At 37.3% G+C, this 22,115-nt stretch overlaps 1 protein-coding gene across 1 annotated transcript in view; it reads right to left on the bottom strand.

The window, feature by feature from the left end:
* Dync1i1 (dynein cytoplasmic 1 intermediate chain 1) overlaps positions 1 to 22,115 on the bottom strand; it is a 270,153-nt gene that overhangs the window by 94,085 nt on the left and 153,953 nt on the right. Inside the window, exons 7-10 of the mRNA XM_048340062.1 lie at positions 21,578 to 21,667; positions 13,306 to 13,468; positions 10,716 to 10,815; positions 4,473 to 4,598 (exon numbers count right to left, since the gene is read on the bottom strand). Of these exons, the coding sequence (XP_048196019.1) occupies positions 4,473 to 4,598; positions 10,716 to 10,815; positions 13,306 to 13,468; positions 21,578 to 21,667 (479 nt within the window). The remainder of the gene's footprint in view (positions 1 to 4,472; positions 4,599 to 10,715; positions 10,816 to 13,305; positions 13,469 to 21,577; positions 21,668 to 22,115) is intronic.

The raw sequence follows: 22,115 nt of genomic DNA, 5'->3' as shown, positions 1-22,115 counted from the left end.
GTCATCATCAGATCATCCTTGCAAAGCAAATGCTAACAGCAAAAATAAGAAAAAATATTTAGGGAAAAATGAAAATAAAAACCTCTGACCACACCAAGCCTCTAAATATAACTTTTCTGCTTACCTCAATGCAGATAATTCAAAGATACATTTTTTTTCTGATTCTATTCATTTCTTTCAAAAGAGAAAGACCGCACCAGGGTAAGCAATGCAGGGTGGTCAGACACATAATCTAATAACAGTGTGTGAAGCCGCTACAGAAGACAGTAGGAGCACTGCCAGCTTGTGTGATGGGGCTTAGTGGCTGATTTCTATGCAGAGTCCACCAATATTTTCCAAGTATAGACAGCTTTTACTGCAATGAAAATAGAAAATGCAGGACCAGCACCCACACTAAAATTTCAGTTTAGTAAGGACATGAAACTGCCATGAAAGGAGAAGGTATTTGGCCTTTCAGCTTCTAACAGAAAGCAAGCCTTTCTAAAGATATATATATATATATATATATATATATATATATATATATAGCCTAAAAGCATGTTAGGTTTTGCAAGAAGAAGATTTAGCTGATCTTTGTTTCTTATGCATTTGCTTTCTAGGCTTGCAATCATGATCTTATGAGCCAGTGGATTCGTTTGCAATTATGTAGCTTGAAAAAAAAATCAAGAGTATTTGAATATCTCAATGTTTTTTAAATGTTTGGAAATTTTTCAAGAATCAGTGACTATATGTCACTAATATAATTATCTCAAAATTATGAAAGTAAAACTGTCATAAGGTACCTCATTCTTCTTTCCTACCAAGCAAACTATTTGTCTAATTTTGATACCAAAGGATACTACTCTGGATTCAATTGTTCTGATTTTGATGAGTTAATGTCTAGAAAGTATCAGTTGTAAGATGTACAGAAGATAGGCAAAGATGTAGAAGAAAGGTAAATAGGTCAAGAATGAGTGTGATTGTTCTCTTGTACATACTTGAACTCTGAGCGCTCTCTGAATTCCCTTTGTGGTGAGAATACAGTTAAGTTTGCTACATCTAGGATCATGTATAGTCAATGTTTTAAAAATATCAGACTACCAAAATTAAAGTCTGAATATGCTACATAGCCTTTTTAAAAATCAGTACCTATGCTTTCTCATCTATGTCTCAGGCAATTAATATAAGTCACATTCTCTGTAGGTAGAAATGAAGCATCATTATTAAAGTTGTCCAAATGAATGCAATGCTAATTGGCCTCTGGAATTAATAGGATTTTAGGAGTTCTGAAAGATACTGATTTCCTGGATTGCTGTAGGGGTAAAATTGAGGTGCTAATTTTGTATATCAACTTGGCTAAGCTATGGTTCCCATTTTGTTAGTGAAAAAGTAGTCTAGACATTGATGTGAAGGGTGTGTGTGTGTGTGTGTGTGTGTGTGTTGTTGTTGTTGTTGTTGTTTTCACATGTGATTACCTTCAGTAATGAGAATTAGTCTAATCCAACTAGCTGAAGACCTAATGAAAACAAAGCTATATGCAATACACAAGTCCTGCCTGGCTTTCCTGCCCTATAAATTGCAGGCTTAACTTTACTCATTAAATGTTACCTAAATCTCCAACTCTCTGGCCTGTATCTCACAGATTTTGGACTTGATAGTCCCATGATTCTTAAAAATGATCAGTTTCCCATACTCTTTCTCCTTATGCATATGTATAAGAATTCCTAAATTCGAATCAGTGTGCATACGTGTGTGTATGTATATATGTATATATGTATATGTATATATATATATATATATATTTGTAACTTACTAAGTTTGTTTTCCTGGAAAACCCTAGCTTCATGCAATTACCCTCAGTATCCTTGAATTAAGTTTTAGGATCCCCCTCCTATTGGATATCAAACTTGTCTTTCTTTGTGTATCTTATTATAAAATAGCAAAATAGTTGTATATAATCTACTTGTTATACAATGTAAATGCTAAGTTAGTTATTATTCCAATGTATTGCTTAAGGAACAATAGCAAGAAACATATACATTTTCATTACAGATATAATTTTTTCCCAGATGTGTTTGAGCTGCAGTTGGCTGAGTCTGTGGTGGAGAACAGATGATTACGTTTCTCTTTGCTCTGCTCACCTGTTGTTCTCTCTCCTGGGAGGCATGGAACTCATTCCTGTTCACCCTTCAAAGAGTTGTTCCAACTCTCTGCCCCTTACAGTACCAACAGCTAGATCACTTAAAGACACTTAATTTAATAGCAGAAACTAGACACTACAGTGGTAGAGAGCAATTTGACTTGTGTGCTTATCTGTCTTTCATGAATATTATGGTTCACTTCTATGAACTACTTGTTTTATATAAGAAGAGCACAATTATGATATTTAAATATCTTTAAATGTATGTGTGGTTAAAATGAGCAGCATTTATTTGTTATCTAGTGTCAGAGACTTCATGTCCTTTTGCATATGTCAAATTATCAACCTGAGCATATAAAATGATTCTCAATTTTAGTAGTTCCTTCAATGAGAATACAAGGTAGAATTTAGAGTCATTATCTACTCCTGGTCCCCAAATGAATTAGAAAATTTGGAAAATGCAGAGAAAAACTAAAAATGAAATTTAATGCTTACTGTTAAAATTTTTAATAAATGATCCTAAAGGTACCAGGAAAAGGAAGAAAGGAAATATGGGGGCTGGGGATATGGCCTATTGGCAAGAGAGCTTGCCTCATATACATGAGGCCCTGGGTTCGATTCTGCAGCACCACATATACAGAAAACTGTGGCTCAAGTGGCAGAGTGCTAGCCTTGAGCAAAAGGAAGCCAGGGACAGTGCTCAGGCCCTGAGTCCAAGGCCCAGGACTGGCCAAAAAAAAAAAAAAAAGAGGAAATATGATCTATTTAATCAATCAATAATTGCAGGAACTATTATCATATGATAAAATCAGTTCTTAAAATAATTCCAGTGACCTTCAAAATTTGTTTCTTCATGCTACAATATCATGTTCCTATTGGCTCATTTACTATGCAAAGCATTGATTATTAATTGTATTATATGTTATTATACAATGCCACAGAATATTATAGAATGGAATTTAAAAATTAAAAATTATAATAAACATAATATACTTTGTCTAAAGCGACCTGGATGGAGTACTTTTAGATTCTTAAAATAAAAGATATTTTTTGTATTATATCAAAATTCTTTTTTTAATAGGCAGAGCTTTTACAAATTCATTTCTCCTTATCCTATGATACTTAGAGCAATTTCCTGGCACTTCAACAAACCTCTTAAAACTGAACAAAATTAGAGTTTTGTGCTTCTATGTTTACAGAAAAAGCATATCAAACTGACAAACTTGATAATCTTAAAAAAAGTAAAAGGAAAAAAACTTCTCATTTCAAAGGTTCAGTAAATAAAGGTTATTTACTATGCAGACTTAGACTTCTTGTTAAGTTGTTTTTGAGATAGTAAATTAGAAAAACGTGGCCAGAGTTAGCGGCTACTCAATCACATTGAAGCTGGGACTTTTATTCCAGCAGCTCCTGTCCCCAGAATTGTATCTGATAATGTTCTAAAGTCTAAACATATTTAACTTATAAAAGATACTCAGTTCTTAGACATAAAATAGCAAAAATCTTCCCCCAAGCAACAGGTTTACCTACCACCTTCAAATGTGTTTATATTCAGTGGCCTACCTGCCACTCAATACCTCTGAGTTCTAATATTGAAACTTTGAGCTGGAATGTTTGCTTTCCATTTTCCTGTGCATAATCACAGGACAGGAACATTAATAAAGGGGTTGGTGCATTGGGCACTGCTAAGACCTGTTATTTAGGCAGAGACATGGCAACAGCGCAAAGCTCAATGTGTATAAGTGTAGCATAATTTTAGCCTGCAGTGTGTCAAATGGAAGAGAAGACATGTGTAAGTAAATGCAAGAGGTAAAATATCTCAAACTATTTGACATTATCCATACTCACAAGCTAGAAACAGCAACCATATTTCTTAATAATTCAAGAAATATTGGTGGTAAATCTCCCACCAACCCAGCTCTAGAAGTATTATTACTGGTAAAACAATATGGCGCCTGTAAACTTAGAAATGTATTTCAGAGAGAGAAAGAACTTGAAATGGTATTACTCTGAGGATGCCCACATGGGTGGCCAAGCATATGTTGTTGCTAAGCAGAGGAAGTGGTACACCACAATTTCTTCATAAGTGCGAGGTCTTTTATAAACTCATCCTTTTGGGGGCTGTTTTAAATAGAAAGAAAATGACACAGTCCCCAACCAGGCTTCCTAGCTGTTTAAGGAGGGTTGCCACTTTCCCCAAACATTAGGTTACTGTGGGGGAATTTTCCAAAATTGTCAACAATTCCATTTTTAAACTTAGTTCTTCCTCCCAACCTAAGACAGATGTAATACAGCATGAACTATATTTAGTCTAGCAGGAGATGTAAGTTATTTTTACTATGCTGACTCTTACCTGACAGTGAAAAACATATTCTGGTGTGGTTTTCTTAAACTTCATGTTCCAAACCAAGGCCACTCCATCTGGCTCATGGGGAGCATCTTCATTGTTGTTGTAAGAAGCAACCATCAGCTCGGGATACTAAATGGAAGAGGTCATGAGGATTCATTCATTATCCAAAAATGACAACACAAGGAAACCATTCTTACTCCTAAATACACATACTCTGATACTTGCTTTGAATGGTGTTTTCTTTTAAAATTGTGACATAGTTAATATCCACTTATTACCCCCAAACTACTACAATTTGTGTGTTCTTACATCGTCACTGGTAATTACCAAAGTCTGAACTGCAAACACTCTGACTCCTCTGGTATATCTGACATTTTGGATCACTCCCTTCATTCCCCCTCTTCTGTATTAGCTTCCATTACAACTTTCCTAATTTCCTTCCTTGGCTACATTATAAAGTTCTTATAGGTTCTTGTTTGCTACATATATCCCAAAGGATATATCCCAAGAGCTGTTTTCTGTCCTCATTTTTGCCTCTGTCTGCATATACTCTCCAACTACTCCATGGTCTTAAAGAAATCTTACTGTAATTATACTTTTCAAATTGTTCTCTAGGCTTGATATCTGTCCATGTTCAGATCCAAATGCCTGCCTGCCTGCTAGGGATTCCTGGAGGATGTTCAGAGTCATACCAGATGTAAGGCAGAAAAATAAGTCTGTCAACTTCCATACAAAATGTACTGCTCTTCCATCATTTCTACTCTCTCAGTCTCTCATTTTGTACTTTTCCTGCTTAGTCTCCTATAACCTTCCTTTTCTATCCCCAAACATTATTACCTGTCTCATGGGCTTGCCAAGATTCCCATAGGTACACCGCTGTACTTATGCTCTTTATATTATAAACTCATCCTATCTGACTCAGTACAGAACTTATTCATCCAGGAAAACCTAACTAACCATCCTTCCCCTTCCTTGCCTTTTAGCACTGTGAATACTTTGTGCCCTTCCTGTTAAAGCACCTGTCCAGTTGTACTGATTTTCCCTGCCTACGGCTTTTACTAGACTGTAGGCTCTTTGAATATAGGTTCTGGTGTTTATTGATCTCTGAATCCATGGTCTAGTAAATCTTAGGGTATGACAAGGATAAAAATCTGGATTTGTTTTAACTTTTTTGGTAACTGTGGTCAGTAGAAATATTTAAGCCTTTGTTGTTCAACAATACCAAGATGTAAACGCTTAAGTGAGAGAAACAGAAGCTATAAAACAACAAAGAGGGCTCTATAGTGATGTGCATGCAAGAAATACCTAGTGGCCCTTCATTATATTTTCTGCCTATGATTAAATTAGCTAAGAATGAGACTCATAGGGATGCTTAAGAGGTAGAAACTTTTTCATGAAAATTCTACTTCTACCTGGAATTTTCATGAGGCAGCATCAAGAAATAGGTAATTGTATCTTAAAAAAAATATCTATAGTGTATATATTTACGAGGCAAGTACTCTTGCCACTAGGCCATATTCCCAGCCTATACTGTATATATTTAAACTAAAGATGACCCATATATAAATTTGAGCACTGACTCCCCCCTCCCCTTAAGCATAACTAAATCTAAGTCTTCTATGTGGTTTTATTCATTCTTTCATTGCAGAGAGTGGTAACTTGCTGGCTGGTACAGACACAGTGGAAGTGTGCAGCAATGCACATGTAGGTGGCCACCAAGGGAAGTAATCCTTCTTTATTAGAAAATCCTCCTCAGTAGATGAATCAAAGCCTATTAGCCAAGGCCTTTGATTCAAAGCCCATTCAATGAAACTCACATCCAGATAAACACAGAAGTCTCCAGACTGTCCAAGGGAAGTTTAACTATGTCACATGTGAAAAGGCAACTCTGTAAACACCGCCCCCACTCCCACCAGGGCCACAGAGCAGCCAGATGTGTCTGCACTAATACCCCACAGCTTCACATCTGGGTCTCATCGATGGCACAACTTGCATCCTTTCTTTTTTTTTTTTTTCATTTAAGGATATTTTTTAACATATCTGGCTTGGAAATACCTTTAGCATAATTTCTATAATTGGGATGACAAGACCTGGAGTTAGTGATTTAAATCTTATCTCATGGCTTCAAAAGCGTCTCCTAGTATGTCTTTTGCTGCTGTTGACTTGTTTCAGTACAACCAACCACTTACATTTTCTTTTCCTTTCTCTTTTTTCCAATGAAGTCTTTCAACAATTATTTACATGTAAATGTTTGAAATGATGACTTTGAACAATTGTGAAATTTGTGGTCATTTAATTACTCAGAGTGGTAGGTTATCCAATATTAGCACTAGAGAGGAATTTAACCCCTCTAGCATAGCATCAGCTATGTTCTCAAGCCTGCGTTGTTCTTAAACAGAAATAAAATCTAACATTTCCTGGAGAGGAAGGAACCAACATGCCGTAAGTGCTGACTGTATTCCAGACACTGAGCTGGGTGAGACCCTAATTCATTTGCTCCTCACAACCTCTGCAAAGCAATGCTTTACTAAAAGAAAGAAGTGAAGAATCCCCAGGTAAGTAACTTGTCTCTAGTGACATTTCTAATAAGTGATTCAGTGAGAATATCTCTTGAGATCTGTTGGGCTTCAAAGACCATGCCCTTACCTCTCAATTGTGGCATGTGTCAAGTGCCATATACACATAGGGAAAATACAACATGCTCTGTTCTATACAAGCCCAACCTCAAGATACATGTAGGAACTGTAAAGCAGAGCTCAGAGAGAAGTATAAATGTGTCTCTATAGACGCACATAGGGTGGGGTAGGGGTGGAAAATAAACATGCTAGCTGGGGTAAGATGTGGTGAGGAGAGAACTTGTGAGAAGAGAGGAGTCTGGAGTTGAGCCTTGCCAGCCAAGTTGGGTTACTGGGTATAAGAAGGAGGATATTATGGGTAAGAGAAGAAAAACAGCTTAGGAGATTCTTCCTGGGACTCTATCTTCCTGTCTTATAGAATTCCCTTCTTGGGGGGCTGGGAATATGGCCTAGTGGCAAGAGTGCCTGCCTCATATACATGAAGCCCTGGGTTCAATTCCCCAGCACCACATATACAGAAAACGGCCAGAAGTGGTGCTGTGGCTCAAGTGGCAGAGTGCTAGCCTTGAGCAAAAAGAAGCCAGGTACAGTGCTCAGGCCCTGAGTCCAAGGCCCAGGACTGGCAAAAAACAAAACAAAACAAATAGAATTCCCTTCTTGGGAATTATTCAATTCTTAAGTGTCTAACTTCCAAGGATAAGGCATTAATTGTAGAGTTGGTACTTGACCAAACCAATATAATGACATGTAAGTGAAGTGTAAAATTTGAACTGAGATATACAACCCATGGTCTGGGGAAAGCTTCAGACTAATGCCAATATTCTACTGCTCTGTTGACTGCTAATGTTTTTACTATTCCTAAGTTCCATTCTTAATTTTTTTCCATGTGACCAATTTCCTTAGTGCCTGTCTACTAAATTTCCCTTTTTCTTTAATTTAGACAGAAGGTTGTTGTTGTTTTAACAGAGTCAAAAAACATATAGAGGGGCCATTGGTTATGTGAGGAGGTGTGAAAGACAAAGATGTTGCAGGGTATAATTATTGGGTTCTGAATACAAGCAAGTGATGTTTGAGTTTTCTTGACTGCAGAGAAGGGAGGAACAGTCCATTTTACAACTCCTAACATTTCTGCTATGACTACACAAGCCTTATCCTGCTCTTCTTTTTTAATAACCTTGAGTTGCACCTGGCTCCATTCACAAAGTCTCTTTCTCCCATAGATATGTAAACGTGGTCTTTGGAACCTCATACAAGTGTTGTGAGGACTTCAATTTTTTTTATACCCTCTACAAATTGTATTTTTCAGAATTGCTAACCTCCTCTCCACAGTGTATATGGGCAGATTTTACACACACACACACACACACACACACACACACACGCAAAATAAATAAATAAATGTCATCTCTCCCTGACACCATTTCTTCCCTGTCCAATATCACTTCCTGCAATACAAACACCCACCCAGGATGCTGTGTTGTAACAAATCCATGGGGAATGGGCCCAATACACACATAAGTAAGGCATGACTAGCCCCCTAATGCTGGCCCAGTGGCCTCTCAGAGAGTGTGGACCCAGGAAACACTAATAGTTTTTGGTTGAGACATGTGTCAGATACATTTCCTGTGTAATTTCCAGACCCTTAGTGAACATGCCGAACTAAGTGTTTCCTCTGTCTTGGCTCTGATTTCTCTGCATATACCCAAGCATGCTCACAGACCACACACATACTGGTGGAAAGAGGTTGGGAAAACCCTGTTTGTCTTACTGTTGGTCATGCTTTGTGTGCTTTGCTGAGTGGGTGTAAAGGGGATTCAGGAGGAGAGAACCGCCACCCATTTGGTGACTGATGACAATCCACTGTGGAGAATGATTCAGCTCTTCAGTTCTCCAGAGTTTAGTTTGTTCTGCCTGTATAATCTCTTCTTCCATTTGCCTAAATTCCAGTGTTCATAGAAATTCTACCCTCCAAAGAACTGTTAAGAGTACTTCAGTCTGTCTCATACCACCACAGCATCTGCAAGTTGTCTTCTTAAAGATTTAGGAGCCCTTCATGGGAGGGGAGGAGAGGCAGTGGTTAAGAACAAATGCTTTAGAAGTCTGACAGGCTTGACTTGGACTCCACTATACCCCACTGAAGCAATTTGTAGCAAGTTAATTAGCTTCTCTATAACCCTGGTTTCTTCAACTATGCCATGAAAATATTAAGAGTAGTTGGCTCATATGATTCTATGAGGATGAAATGGGATAAAGCTTTCAGAGAAATTGTCACAGTGCTTGGTATATAAGATACCCAAATTAAAACAAATTTAGATCATGAGTGTAGGGATCAGACCATCTGCATTCAAATTCTGATATTAACACAATGGAACCATGTGCCTTTGTATGTGTTGCTTAACTTCTCAGTGCTGGGAATTAGGCATGGTATATTGTCAACTGGCTAACTTGCTTACTTATCAAGTAAACTTTTGGTAAATTTGCCTGGTTTCACTGCTGATGCCACACTGGGAGTTTAGACTTTTGTTCTATTGGCAGGGGAAATTTAGGCAATGAAGTGATTAGATTTGTATTTTCAGAATATTGGTTAGTTGGCTTGAGGGAAAACTCTAACTGGATATGCATCAAGGTCAGATAGGAAGTTAAAAATAGCACATCTTTATAAGATGATTAATATATAAGTGGAATGTGGAAAGTCTTAATAACAGACTGTGTCTAGAAGATGCTGCTGAAAGTTATGCTTTACATTTCTGCATAATGCCTTTAACATAGATAAAATATAATAGGAAAGAAAGGATATGGGAAATAGGATATGCGGGATATGTGGGAATAAGGAATGCAAGATCAGTTTGAAATTCTATATGACAGCTGTGTGGCTTTGTCTGGTATACAAAGTTGAATCCAGGACAGAGACTGAGAGAGAAATAAAGCAGGCTGTGGTTGAATTTATAGGCAGGGAAGTGATCTTCCCCAGAAAGTGTATTGAGACGAAGGGTATATGCTAAGGGCATGGCCAAGGAATTCTTGAAATGTCAGAGAACTAGCAGAAAGTAGAATGTACCAAAGAGAAGTCAATGGAAAGAGGGTGTTTCTAAAAGAATAAGGAAGACAACTATGTCAATTTGCAAAGAGGTCAGGCTTCAAAATATCCACAAGATTGGGATAGTGGAAATCAGAGGTGACTCTAATTAGAATTTGATAGACAGAATGGTTTAGCTTCTTGTATGGTACCCAGGACATAGTAGGGACTCAATAAACCCAAATAAGTGGAGAATTAAAACAAAGCCTTAGAAAATAAGAAAGAAAGCCAAGAGGCATTGAGTGGAGAATTGTTAGCAAGGATATACAATGTGGAGAAATAAATCTCTATTTATTTCCTTGTTTAATTTCACATAATTTTATTTCCTGCACCAGTCTTCAGGGCCTGGGTGCTATCCTGGGTGGCTATCCTTGAACTTTTTTTGCTCAACACTATCATTCTACCACTTGAGCTACAGCTTCACCTTTGGCTTGCAGATTTTCCTACTCTAGCTAATATAGAACTGAGATCCTCAGATCTCATCCTCTTAAGTAGCTAAGATTACAGCCATGAGCCACTGGTGCCTGGATCTATTCATCTTTTCATACACATGCTAAGAAAACAAATGTGTACTCTGCCAACATTAATTCTTACCTGAAGAGACCAGTCCATGCATGTGACTACTCGATGCTTGGACCAATGCTCATCATAGAACTGACGATTGAAAGAAAGATTGGCTCCAGCTTGAACATCCCTAGGAAGGTTTAAACAGCATGATAAATATGATGCTTCAGAATGTGACTTTATCTATATGTTGCTTATACTGAATCAGTGAAATGGCAAATGGATAGCACATAATATGCTGTGAGGCCAACATGTCAATCTAGACAGCTAACTGATCATAAATAAATGAAGTAAAGATGGTCTTCTTTATGAAAAGCTCTGTATAGGCATAGAAAAGTTTTCCACATGTTATTCTAAGCCTAGTATGAAATATCAAATTTGTTTCAGGTTCTCATGTTGGCCAGTCCTGAAGTACACTCCTTCTCCTAATTGTTTTTAGCCTCAAGGCAGTTTATTAAATTTCCCTGCTATCAAAGAAACATAGAAAAAAGGCAATTCTTTGTTATCAATGCCACTGCATATATCATTAGAAACAATATACATGTTTCTTTCATGTAAATTCTGGCAGGTTTCCTTAGCTGCCTCCTTGCCCAGCAGTGGCAGTGCTCATTGGTTCTCTCTCTTCTCTCTCTCTCTCTCTCTCTCTCTCTCTCTTTCCTTTTCCCTTCCTTGTTTCCTTCCATCTTGTCTTTATGCTGGTAGCAGGGCTTGAATTCAGGGCCTGGGTGTTGTCTCTTAGCTTTATTTGCTCAAGGCTGGTGCTTTACTACTTAAGCCACAGCTCTACTTCCAATAGTGATAATTTCTTCCATGAGAAAGCTTGGTGAAGAATGAGGATTCCCCAGATGAACTTCAGACACTTAACATTTCTGTCATGGTCTCAAACAGCATTTAGATCTAAGAGGATTGCACTTTGGCTAGTAACATCAACACCACCTTTGAAAATCTCTGTAGTTCTTATATAGTAGCTCCAGGGGAATGAGGACTTTATGTGGGTAATGCTTGCTCTATGCCAGCAGTTCTTGGATCTGCAAAAATGCTGCCTAAATTGCTTGAGTTTCAGTTCAAAAATTCCTCTACATTCACTTTTTCTCAGTTTGTTTGCTCTTTTTCCATTGGCTACATACCACCTCACTCATCTTGAGTAGCTCTTTTCCATACTGAATAACCTAGTTTGAGACTGTTTATTTGGGCTCAAATCAGCTGACCTATTATGGTCTCTTCCCCAATCCAACTCTTCATCAGATCCACCACTTCAAATTCAGGCAGAGGCATAGACACTCAGAGAATAATAGGACAAAATCAACTCAGCCATAAGCAGTGGCTTTTTCAAAGAAAGCAAACACTGCAGGATAAATTGTTCAATTTATATTTAAAGTATTCTAAAGTTGCTGACAACTCTTGAGAACAGTTTTAGAGCTCTGCTTTGGAACTGTTTCCTGAGCTTCTGTTACATTCCTTTGGGTATCTTCAATAATGATACCGCACTGTCCTGTAAGAATGCATTCGAATGTTAGGCAGAGTGAAAAACTAGGTCTGATGAAAAGGCAAGCTCTTGGGCAAAGAAATTTATAGCAAAAACCTAGCTATGTCATTTGTTTTAAGGCTTATAAAGTACCTCCTGTTGTCCTATGATGACAAGTTGTCTCATGTTTTTCTAAGTTTGTTTTATCTCTAATATTACCTAGCCATTCCTATTTCCCAAAATGTATGTGTGTAAATATACATGCATATGTATATGTACAATCTTTTAGGCTGAAAAAAAGAGCAGTTTCCAATCTCTCATCTGTCATGTCAGATAAGTGTTCCTATGTTTCATATTTAGTTTTTTCAGCCTTCTGTTTGCTAGGACATTAAGAATAAAATATAAGGGCTGGGGATATAGCCTAGTGGCAAGAGTGCCTGCCTCGGATACACGAGGCCCTAGGTTCGATTCCCCAGCACCACATATACAGAAAACGGCCAGAAGCGGCGCTGTGGCTCAAGTGGCAGAGTGCTAGCCTTGAGCGGGAAGAAGCCAGGGACAGTGCTCAGGCCCTGAGTCCAAGGCCCAGGACTGGCCAAAAAAAAAAAAAAAAAAAAAAGAATAAAATATAAATTTCCTTTGCTGCTCATGAGGATGTTTTCCCAAAGAATGATGAATGAGATTCTGTCCATCTCTTTCACTTGGACCAGGTTCTAGCCATTAAGTTCTAAAGCATTTCATAGACACATATAATAATTACAGGGAAATTATAAGCCAGAAGTTACAGCCAAAGTCCACTGTCAAAGCTGCTTGACAAGATCAATACTGGAATCATCCTCCTCTGATCTGCTAGATTTGGGATTTGACCAATTAACACATAAAAACATATTCAGAATCAACAGATGGAGCATTGCATACAATAGAGGCTGAGTCTGGAGAACTGCTTGAGCCCAGGGATTTGGGACCAGCCTGAGCAACATAGTGAGACTCTGGCTCCTAAACAGTGAGAATAAAGACAACATTATAATAAATGATAACTTGTTAATGCATATAAATATAGATAGAGATAGAGATAGATAGAGATAGATAGAGATAGATAAAGATACTTATACCTATATTTCTATATAGCTATTTTAATGCATGCAAGAGACTAACCCATCCTTTTCCTCTAGTTCTCGACCACTGTAGTCAAAAAAGATGTCGGAGTCTTCAGCCAATGCTCTTTCAATTACTCGAATTGTTCCATCAAAAAAGATGAGGAATTCCTCTGAATGAAGGATCTGCTGTTTTTCTTCCTCAGTCAGCTCCCTTGGAGGAGCTTTTTAAATGAAAGAATTGTTAGGAAAGACAAGAGGGACAATTAAACCTTTTCCAGAGAAACCAAACTCTTTGGACAACTTATCAAGAGAGTAATAAGACACAGTGAAGCAAACCATTAATAATATGGATTCTAAATCATTTGAAAAAGCTCTTGTAGATATTCCTACATATCATTTGGAATAATTCTATTGGGAAGAATGGGAAGCGATTACAAATAAAAAAAATAAGCATGTTTTTGAGCAATCAGTTCTAAATGTTACTTTCTGTAGAACTGAACCTGAAAAACAGCTCAAATAGATCTAATAGGGAAATTTATAAAATTGCATATTACATACTATTATACAGCTGTATATTAAACAATAAACAATTATCCATAATAATATCCAGGTACTACATTTCTCATTGTTACTAGATGAATTTATTTTACTTTGGATGGATAATTGGAAAGGCTGATATTTGTTACAAACTTTCATTCAAAGCTGAAGCATATTCTTAAGAATCTATCCTTGCCCAGATATAGTCCATCTTTAAATAAGCACACAAAACACATAAATGCTTCAAGTCACTCCACAATTTCTTTTATACATTGTTTATACTATGATTAATATTAACAAGCTGAATCTGGAGATACAAAATAAAACAGAGGGATGAACTAACCAGTAGTATGTCACAGAACCTGCAATTGAGCTCACTTTAGAATCATGTCAGTTACATAAACCATTGCTTCAACAGCAGTTTTTGCATAAAATTATAGAGAAGGGATTAGGAACTATCCCAGAATAGAAAAACTTCCAGGGCAGGATCTATTAGCTCAACTTCTGGGGACCTCCAAGAACCCTTGCTCAACTCTTGTGCAGACAGCAGTCCATGAACATGGGATTGATAACTTTTAACAGCATAGCTCTCAACCTGTTGGATGAGGCTATGCATCAAAACTACAGATGTGATGGCTGGTGGAGTCATTTATTCAGTTTCCTAAAAATAACTTCCATGACCATCCTTATAACCAAGACAAGTTTCTACATGGTGATTGATCAGAATAATTTTTTGAGGTACAGTTGCATTCAACAAAATATTTTATTAAAATGTTATTGGTTTAATTAATGTATATCAAAGCCACTGGGTGTCTCAAACTTTAACCATTTAGAACATCCCTCTTTTGTTGGCTTCTCCTTTTCTGCTTGATCTAGGGGGGCTGGAGGGACTGAAGAGTCTGTTTACTCAATAAAGTAGAATAATTCTAATGCACGGTAAGAAATGATGTCCTTGTACTATCATGGCACGTTCTCAACTAGACAAACTATACCAGAAGGTTTTCAGACATGATACAATCCACAGTTTCTAGCATTCTTAAAGGAAGTGAGAAATACTTAGGGCTTCAGAGGCCTAAAATTCCCACTATGCACTGGGAATTTCCCAAGTCTCCCACCATTTCTTCTGTGCTGAGTTGTGCAGATACCAGTTTGAGAAATGGCAAAGCTGGAGATGTACAAATGCTTTAGCTAGGGATTGGGAGAACAGGTGAAGAAAGTGCAAAGACCATCCTAGAACTCAACATTTACTATGTCATTTGTTAACTCTGCTTTTTTCATCACTTACTTAATACCCTCTGAGAAGTTTTATCTCTAAACCAGTAATAGTGACATCTAAACTTTAAGAATGGGCTAAGCATGAAAGGAATATACTTGACACATAGCTAAGTTTTTAATAATTAGAAACTGAGTAGTAATTTTAAAAATCCAATTTAACATTTAAACTATCTCATTCAAGACAATAAAACTATTATATGTAACTAGGGAAAAGGCAATAATCTATAAGATGTTAGTTCGATTATGCTCTGGCTAATATTGTTACATAAATACAGAAACTTCAGTCAACAAGGAATAAGGACCAAACAGAATGTCTTATTTTAAAGACTCAGACAACCATGGCCACCATTAATGGATGACTTGAGACACACTTGAAATTAAGCAAAGAAGTAGGAGCTTTTTCTCTTTATTCCTTTTCTGTGATATAAAAAAAAATCTTTGTAGCCTGTTTTTATTTAATCCACTTGTATTGCACCTGCAGCTTTTCTTAGAAGTCCATTACCTTGAATAAAAAAATAATATCTGTGTAATTTTCTGTAATTTTTTTCTTTCCTGTAGGGTATTGTCACTTTGATCTCAGCTTTCAATATACACAGCTCTTCTCCAGAGGAACATAAATGGCTGATCAAAGTGTACTTGCAGGGGCCAAGTTCAGGTGGGCAAAGCAGTGACCTCTCTAGATACTATGCTTGACAATGCAATATTTGGCCTGAAATTAAATTGCTACTGGAGCAAAACAAAGGGTATAGTTTGTATTAAGCTTTGATGTCTAACAGGGATCAAATGACCTGATTTTTGTGCACAAAATAATAATGTGCATGAACAGATGAGTACTTCGTAAAGTCACTAACAATATTCAACTTGCAATTTAAATAGGGTCATAGTTATTTTGATTTAGAAAAACTAATACTTCTTAAATATCTTTGAATTGATAAGCATTGTTGCTATATATACTAAAGTGACAACCGAAAGATTATATTCAGAAATAAAGTGTTCTTGGATTTAAGAAATATTAATAAATTGAATCCACAAAACTTAAAATATGGGCACAAACAAATAGGGCTGGAATTCTTTGGCTCTAGGATGAGCCCCAAGTTGTCCTTTGAATATTTATTTCTGTAGCTTTTCTCTATACCCTAAACATAAGAAATTATTTTTAAGGAGTTTGTAGTGGTAAAAGGTAGGAATTGATTTATTAGCAAAAGGAACATCAGAACAAAATAGGGGTAGGGGTAATGTTTTCCTTAGAAGTCAAGCAGAAAAGGTTTGTTTCTTTGATTGCTTTCTTGTTTTCATGACACATAGGGCATTTCTTTCAGGAGTCAACAGTTACTAAACTTCCACACATTTGAGGTGCCCTTTTAAAAAAATTCTACAAAGGGTAGGATATAGGGATATGACATATATAACCCAAAATAGCAATGTAATTGTCACATTTACCAAAATATACCTAGTCACATTTACCTTGAATAACATGGATGAAATAAATCTACTTTATTCATGATATTAAACATTTAGGCAACTAAGACTATGAATTTGTGGCCTGAAAAAGTAAAATCAAATATTACTTTTACTTAAGATTTATTCTTACCCTTTTATTTACATAAATGTTAATTACCCTTAACTTTATATGAGAAAATATTTTTAATGTGTTTTTCAAGATGATTTCTATTCTATTTGCTGTGTTTTCCTGTTTTGTTGACCTAATATATAAATGATCAGTTTCCTTTAATTGATCTATTATTTAGTATGTTTCACAATGCTTAGGGTTCTTAGAACTTTCAATGCTTTTCTAGAAGAATATAAAGTGTGCAATAAAGTTCACAACTAATATTGATTATTTCATTGTTAGGTTAAATTATTTTTAAGCTGGGTACCAGTTGCTCATATTTGTAATCTTAGCTACATAGGAGGCTCAGATTTAAGTATCATAGTTTAAAGCCAACCAGGGCATGAAAGTCTATGATACTCTTATCTTTAATTAACCAGCAAAAAGCTGGAAGTGAAATTATGGCTTGAGCACAAAAGCTCAGAGATAGCACTCAGGCCCTGGTCAAGCCCCAGGACTGGAACAAAAACAAATAATTTAAAGAATATCTACTTTAGGAATGTCATGCCTTGTTTCAGCAATGTAACATTAAATTTCAATATAAAAATTATGTTTAGGAGCTATTTTGTAGGGTGTGGTGTTACATTCCTGTAATTCCAGACACTTGCAAGACAGAAATGAGGAGCATTCAAGTTTGAGGCTAAGAAGGGAAAAGGATAGTGAGATCTGGCTACTCCCCATCTCAACAAACAATCTGGGCATACCTGTGATCCCACCACAGAAGGAATAGGTAGATTGAAGGACACCAATCTCAGAAGCCTGTCTAAAAGTGTGAGATCTTATCTAAAAGATAAACTAAAGCAAAAGTGGCTCAAGTGGTAAAGTACTGGCCTAGCAGGTGTGACTGCTTGAGTTCCAATTGCAGTACTACAAAAAACAATAGTTTTCCCTGGGAATGGTAGCACATGTCTGTCATCGAAACACTTGGGAGGAAGAGATGAGCAGATTGTGAGTTTGAGGTCAGCATGGTCTACATAGCAAGTTGCAGACTATCCTGGACTACAGCATGAGTCCCTCTTTCAAAAAGCACATATAAAATCCATATGTACATATATGAAATAAAGATATTTTGCAAGAATATTTAAGTAATAAAAAAGTTGTGTACAAAGCATGGAGAAACATTAGGGAATTTCACTGTATAACTGGCCCATAAAGTGTGGCAAGAAAGCCACATTTAGGCAACATAGGAGACTCATTGTGGAAGTGATAGTGATTTTTAGGAGCTAATACATGTTTAAATAAGTTAAAAATCTCAGGTTTTTTCCCTGCAAAAATAAGGTAAAATAAAAATAAATCAAAACTAGTTAGGCCAGGTGCTGGTGGCTCATGCCTGTAATTTTAGCAACTCAGGATGCTGAGATCTGAAGATCCAAGTTCTAAGCTGGCCAGCTCAGAAAAGTCCCTGAGACTTTTGATGTCCAGTTAGCCACCCAAAAGTCAGATGTAAAGATATGGCTCAAGTGATAGAACACCGGGCTGTGCAACAAACAAAAAATAAAAGGAAAACACCTTGAGGCCTTGAGTTCAAGCCCCAGTACCAGCCCTCACTTACATACACAAAACTACCTACATATTTTTTTTTTCACTGTTTCATGCACTTTGATGCCACATGGGTAAAAATGTTAAAAGCTAGTGAGCACTGATTTATTCCCCCACCCCGTAACTCTCTCTCTTACTACTCTTTTCTTCATTGCCCCTCTAAAAAAAGCTAGGTTTCTCAAAAATGTGTTTGAAACTGTGGATGGCAACCAGAGCATATTTTTATGGCATTAAAAAAAAATCCCTGCAACACAAGGTTTATAACAAAGTGCTGACACAGCCCTGTACTGCATAGCCTGTGAATGGCGCCACCGTTACATCTGCCAGAGATTCCCTTAAAACTGCAAGATACTGTCTTACTTAAATAAATAAATAAATAAAAACCCAGCCAGAGAGTTTGATGCTAACATAAACATGCTTTTAACCCATTATGTGCTAATTTGCAGAAAAGCCATTAATGGAGAAGAAGGCACACAAGTGCAGCAGTAACAGGAAATGTTCTTTCAAACGTCTTGCCTTTTAATGTGACTTTAATCAATTCCATGAAGCACGAGGAACAGTTAAAAAAGGAAGGGTGTTTTCATGCTTGGAACTTAAGGAGGTTGCTTTGCTTTGAGAGATGTTTTGGAGATTGGATTTGAGGGGTAGTGTTGATGGGGAACCTAAGCCAAGACTCAGAAAATCCAGCTCCTTATCATCATATATGTCTTAAGCACATTTAGTAAAAGAAAGTATTTTAACTGATACTTATTGTTGCCCTTTCTGTACCTGTGATAATGACTGATCGTATGTGTGCGTGTGTGTGTGTGTGTGTGTGTGTGTGTGTGTGTGTGTTTGCTGGTACTGGGGCTTGAATTCAGGGCCTTATGCTCTTGCTTTGCTTTTTTGATCATGGCTGTGCTCTTGAGCCAGTTCTGGCTTTTTGCTGGTTAAGTGGAGATAAGAGTCTCTCAGATTTGTCTTCTCAGGCTGGCTTTGAATCATCATTCTCAGATCTCAGCTTCCTGAGTAGCCAGGATTATAGAGTGTGAGTCACCAGCATTCAGCTTTATCAATTAAAAAATGTTTTTAGGATAAATTTTAAATGTGAAATATCCCTCAACAAATACACTTAGAATTTCTCAGAAAAACATAACCCCGGTGCCTTCTGTCAATGTCATTGCTAAGATTCTGAATCTCCTTCCTGCCCTCAATCATCCTCCAGAACTTGACCATACTCCAACCCCCTTGTGGCCTAAGACCAGGCACAGGAACAGGAAAAGGAGCCTTAATGACAGTTCTGCAAGGAGTTGGAAAGCATTTGCCTGCATCTGTTTCACTGTGGCCCAGGCAACTGGGCTCCTGTTCCAAACTTTTGACTATGGAAAAGTTGAGCACAGAGATTGGGGCACACCAGATAGGACATAGTTACAGCCCAGGGCACTGTAAGACAAGACTTCTAGTGGTAAGTTGGAAAACTTATACAGCACTTACTTGGTGACAAGTTGTTTCATATTGGCCTCTTTGGATATTATTAAAATGCTGAGGTGGTAGAAATTATCTCCGCTTGGCAAATGGGGAAACTGAGGCCAAGAAAGGGAAAACTAACTAAGCCAGTAGTGATCAGCTAATAAAATGGCAGAGTAATGATTTAGTCCCAGGTACTCTGGCCTCGGGGTTGTTGTGCTTTCAACATTACTCTGCACTGGCTCTTAGATAACTGTGATTGCATGAAACCGATTGAAAGAAAACTGATCCCACATATTTCAAATAACATAACTTCAAGTGATTCTTGACATGAGACAAATTTAACAATTAAAATTGTTTCATTTAATTGCATATGGAGTCTATGGAAAAGTCTAAGTGTGAATGGATATGATCTGCAATAAGTTCAAAACCACACAATGCTTCATTTTTCCTGAAAGCAAAGGGGCTGAAGTACGTGGGATCAATATGCCAATTCCTATGAAGGGCTACAGTGCCAACCATGTACCATGCATTGTGTCAGAGTTACAGTTTATCTTTAAAACTTAGAAAGACTTCTAATTAGAGTTAGACTAATTTGGAGAAATTTAGTTGGAAACACAGATGAACATTAAAATCTACTCTCAATTCTCAGGTATCCCTCTCCAGTTGTCCATACCAATGATAATTCAAACTCTCTCAAATGAACAGGCTGGGTCTCAATGTAACAATAACAACAACAACAAAAACACTCCAAAACAATAGATTTGAGAGGAAATGTCATAGGATGGCCTTGAGCTTTGAATTTGACCATAAATGTTGATTCATCATTGAATTATTTATTCTTGGGTACATTTCAAACCATCTCTTCCAAATTTTTTACCTAGGGAATAGTAAAAATAATGGTATATGATTCAAAAGAATGTTTTGAAGAGTAGTCTACTTAGGAGAGAGCCAATATATTGAAAGCTTTAACATTAGTTACTGTTATCTCTGGACTAAGGAAGAAGTTGTTTCTTCTTGGGAGTAGAGTATAAGGAAACTTTTAACAGCACAGTTGGTACTAAGGAGTACTGTTGATGTTTCTAGGTGGAATATATAGAAAAATTTCAGAATTTCCTATTAATATAATTATATTTTTTCTTTATATGATTATTGGGAATATGTGGTAGAGTGAATGATACAATGATATGGCTGATATTACTCCCCCCCCCCCCCCCCCCCAGTTCTGAGGCTTGGGCTCAAGGCCTGGGCACTGTTCCTGAGCCTCTTTGTGCTCAAGGTTAGCACTCTTCCACTTGAGTCACAGTGATACTTTTGTTTTTTTGCCAGTCCTGGGGCTTGGACTCAGAGCCTGAACACTGTCCCTGAGCTTCCTTTGCTCAAGGCTAGCACTCTACCACTTGAGCCACAGCGCCACTTCTGGCTTTTTCTGTGTACATGGTACTGAGGAATTGAACCCAGGGCTTCATGCATGCTAGGCAAGCACTCTACCGCTAAGCCACATTCCCTGCCCACAGTGCTACTTTTGACTTTTTCTGAGTAGTTTATTGAAGATAAGAGTTTCATAGACTTTCCTGCCTAGGCTGGCTTTGAACTGTGATCCTCAGATCTCAGCCTCCTGAGTAGCTAGGATTATAGCTGTGAGCCATCGGTGCCTGGCTGATATTATCTTTTTATATTATAGTAATACTTTTCCTTCTGCTGCATGTGTTTTCATTCTGTTTGGTTCTATCAGTCAAGAAAAATATGACTCTTGCTTTGGAGATAGTAATTTAGATTGTTAAATGTAATACATTGAATAATTGTAGAAAACCCTACATGAAGGGGATAAAAATTTAAGTTTTATTTACCTCTAGCATTCTTTATATTGGCAAAAGAAAACCAAGTATCAATATAGTTACTCCATGTAGCTCTCTCATCATACCTTCCTTCACCTCCTGCTTTTTGTCTTGATTTTCTGATTCCGATTCATGGCCAACTTTGGATTCTACCATTTCCTCATCTTCCTCATCCTCTAGAAAAAAGAAAAAGAAAACTTCAGAATTTTCTGTCTTCAAAGTCTTGAGTTGCTGGTGGGAAGGAGGGGTAAAGGGTAAAGACCCAATCACTTAGGGCAAGTCAATCAATCTAAAAAGAATGCCCAAGACAAATGTTCATGAATATATGAATAAATCATCTCCAAAACGAATGTCTTTGAAAGTCTCCCCAGGCTGGCGAAGAAACCACCCAGAGTGTGCACCTGCTAGATTCCTTTCCAAACCCCACCACATGAGCGGTCTTGGAACTGCCTTGCTGACCTCTGAAGCTTCTTCAGAGATGGGCCAGCCACAGATCTTAAAATGTTTCCACCTGGGAAACTTTCTTCATGGAGGACACCTGCTGTGCAGATGATTCATGTCCAATTTACTTCTCACCAAATTAGTTTGGTTTTGACCTACAGGAAAGGGTTAACTATAGGTCTG

The sequence above is a fragment of the Perognathus longimembris genome, chromosome 2 (genome assembly GCF_023159225.1).
Source record: "Perognathus longimembris pacificus isolate PPM17 chromosome 2, ASM2315922v1, whole genome shotgun sequence".
NCBI lineage: Eukaryota > Metazoa > Chordata > Mammalia > Rodentia > Heteromyidae > Perognathus > Perognathus longimembris.
The sequence above is the reverse complement of the archived record's forward strand: the minus strand, read 5'-3'. Positions and strand labels throughout refer to the sequence as shown.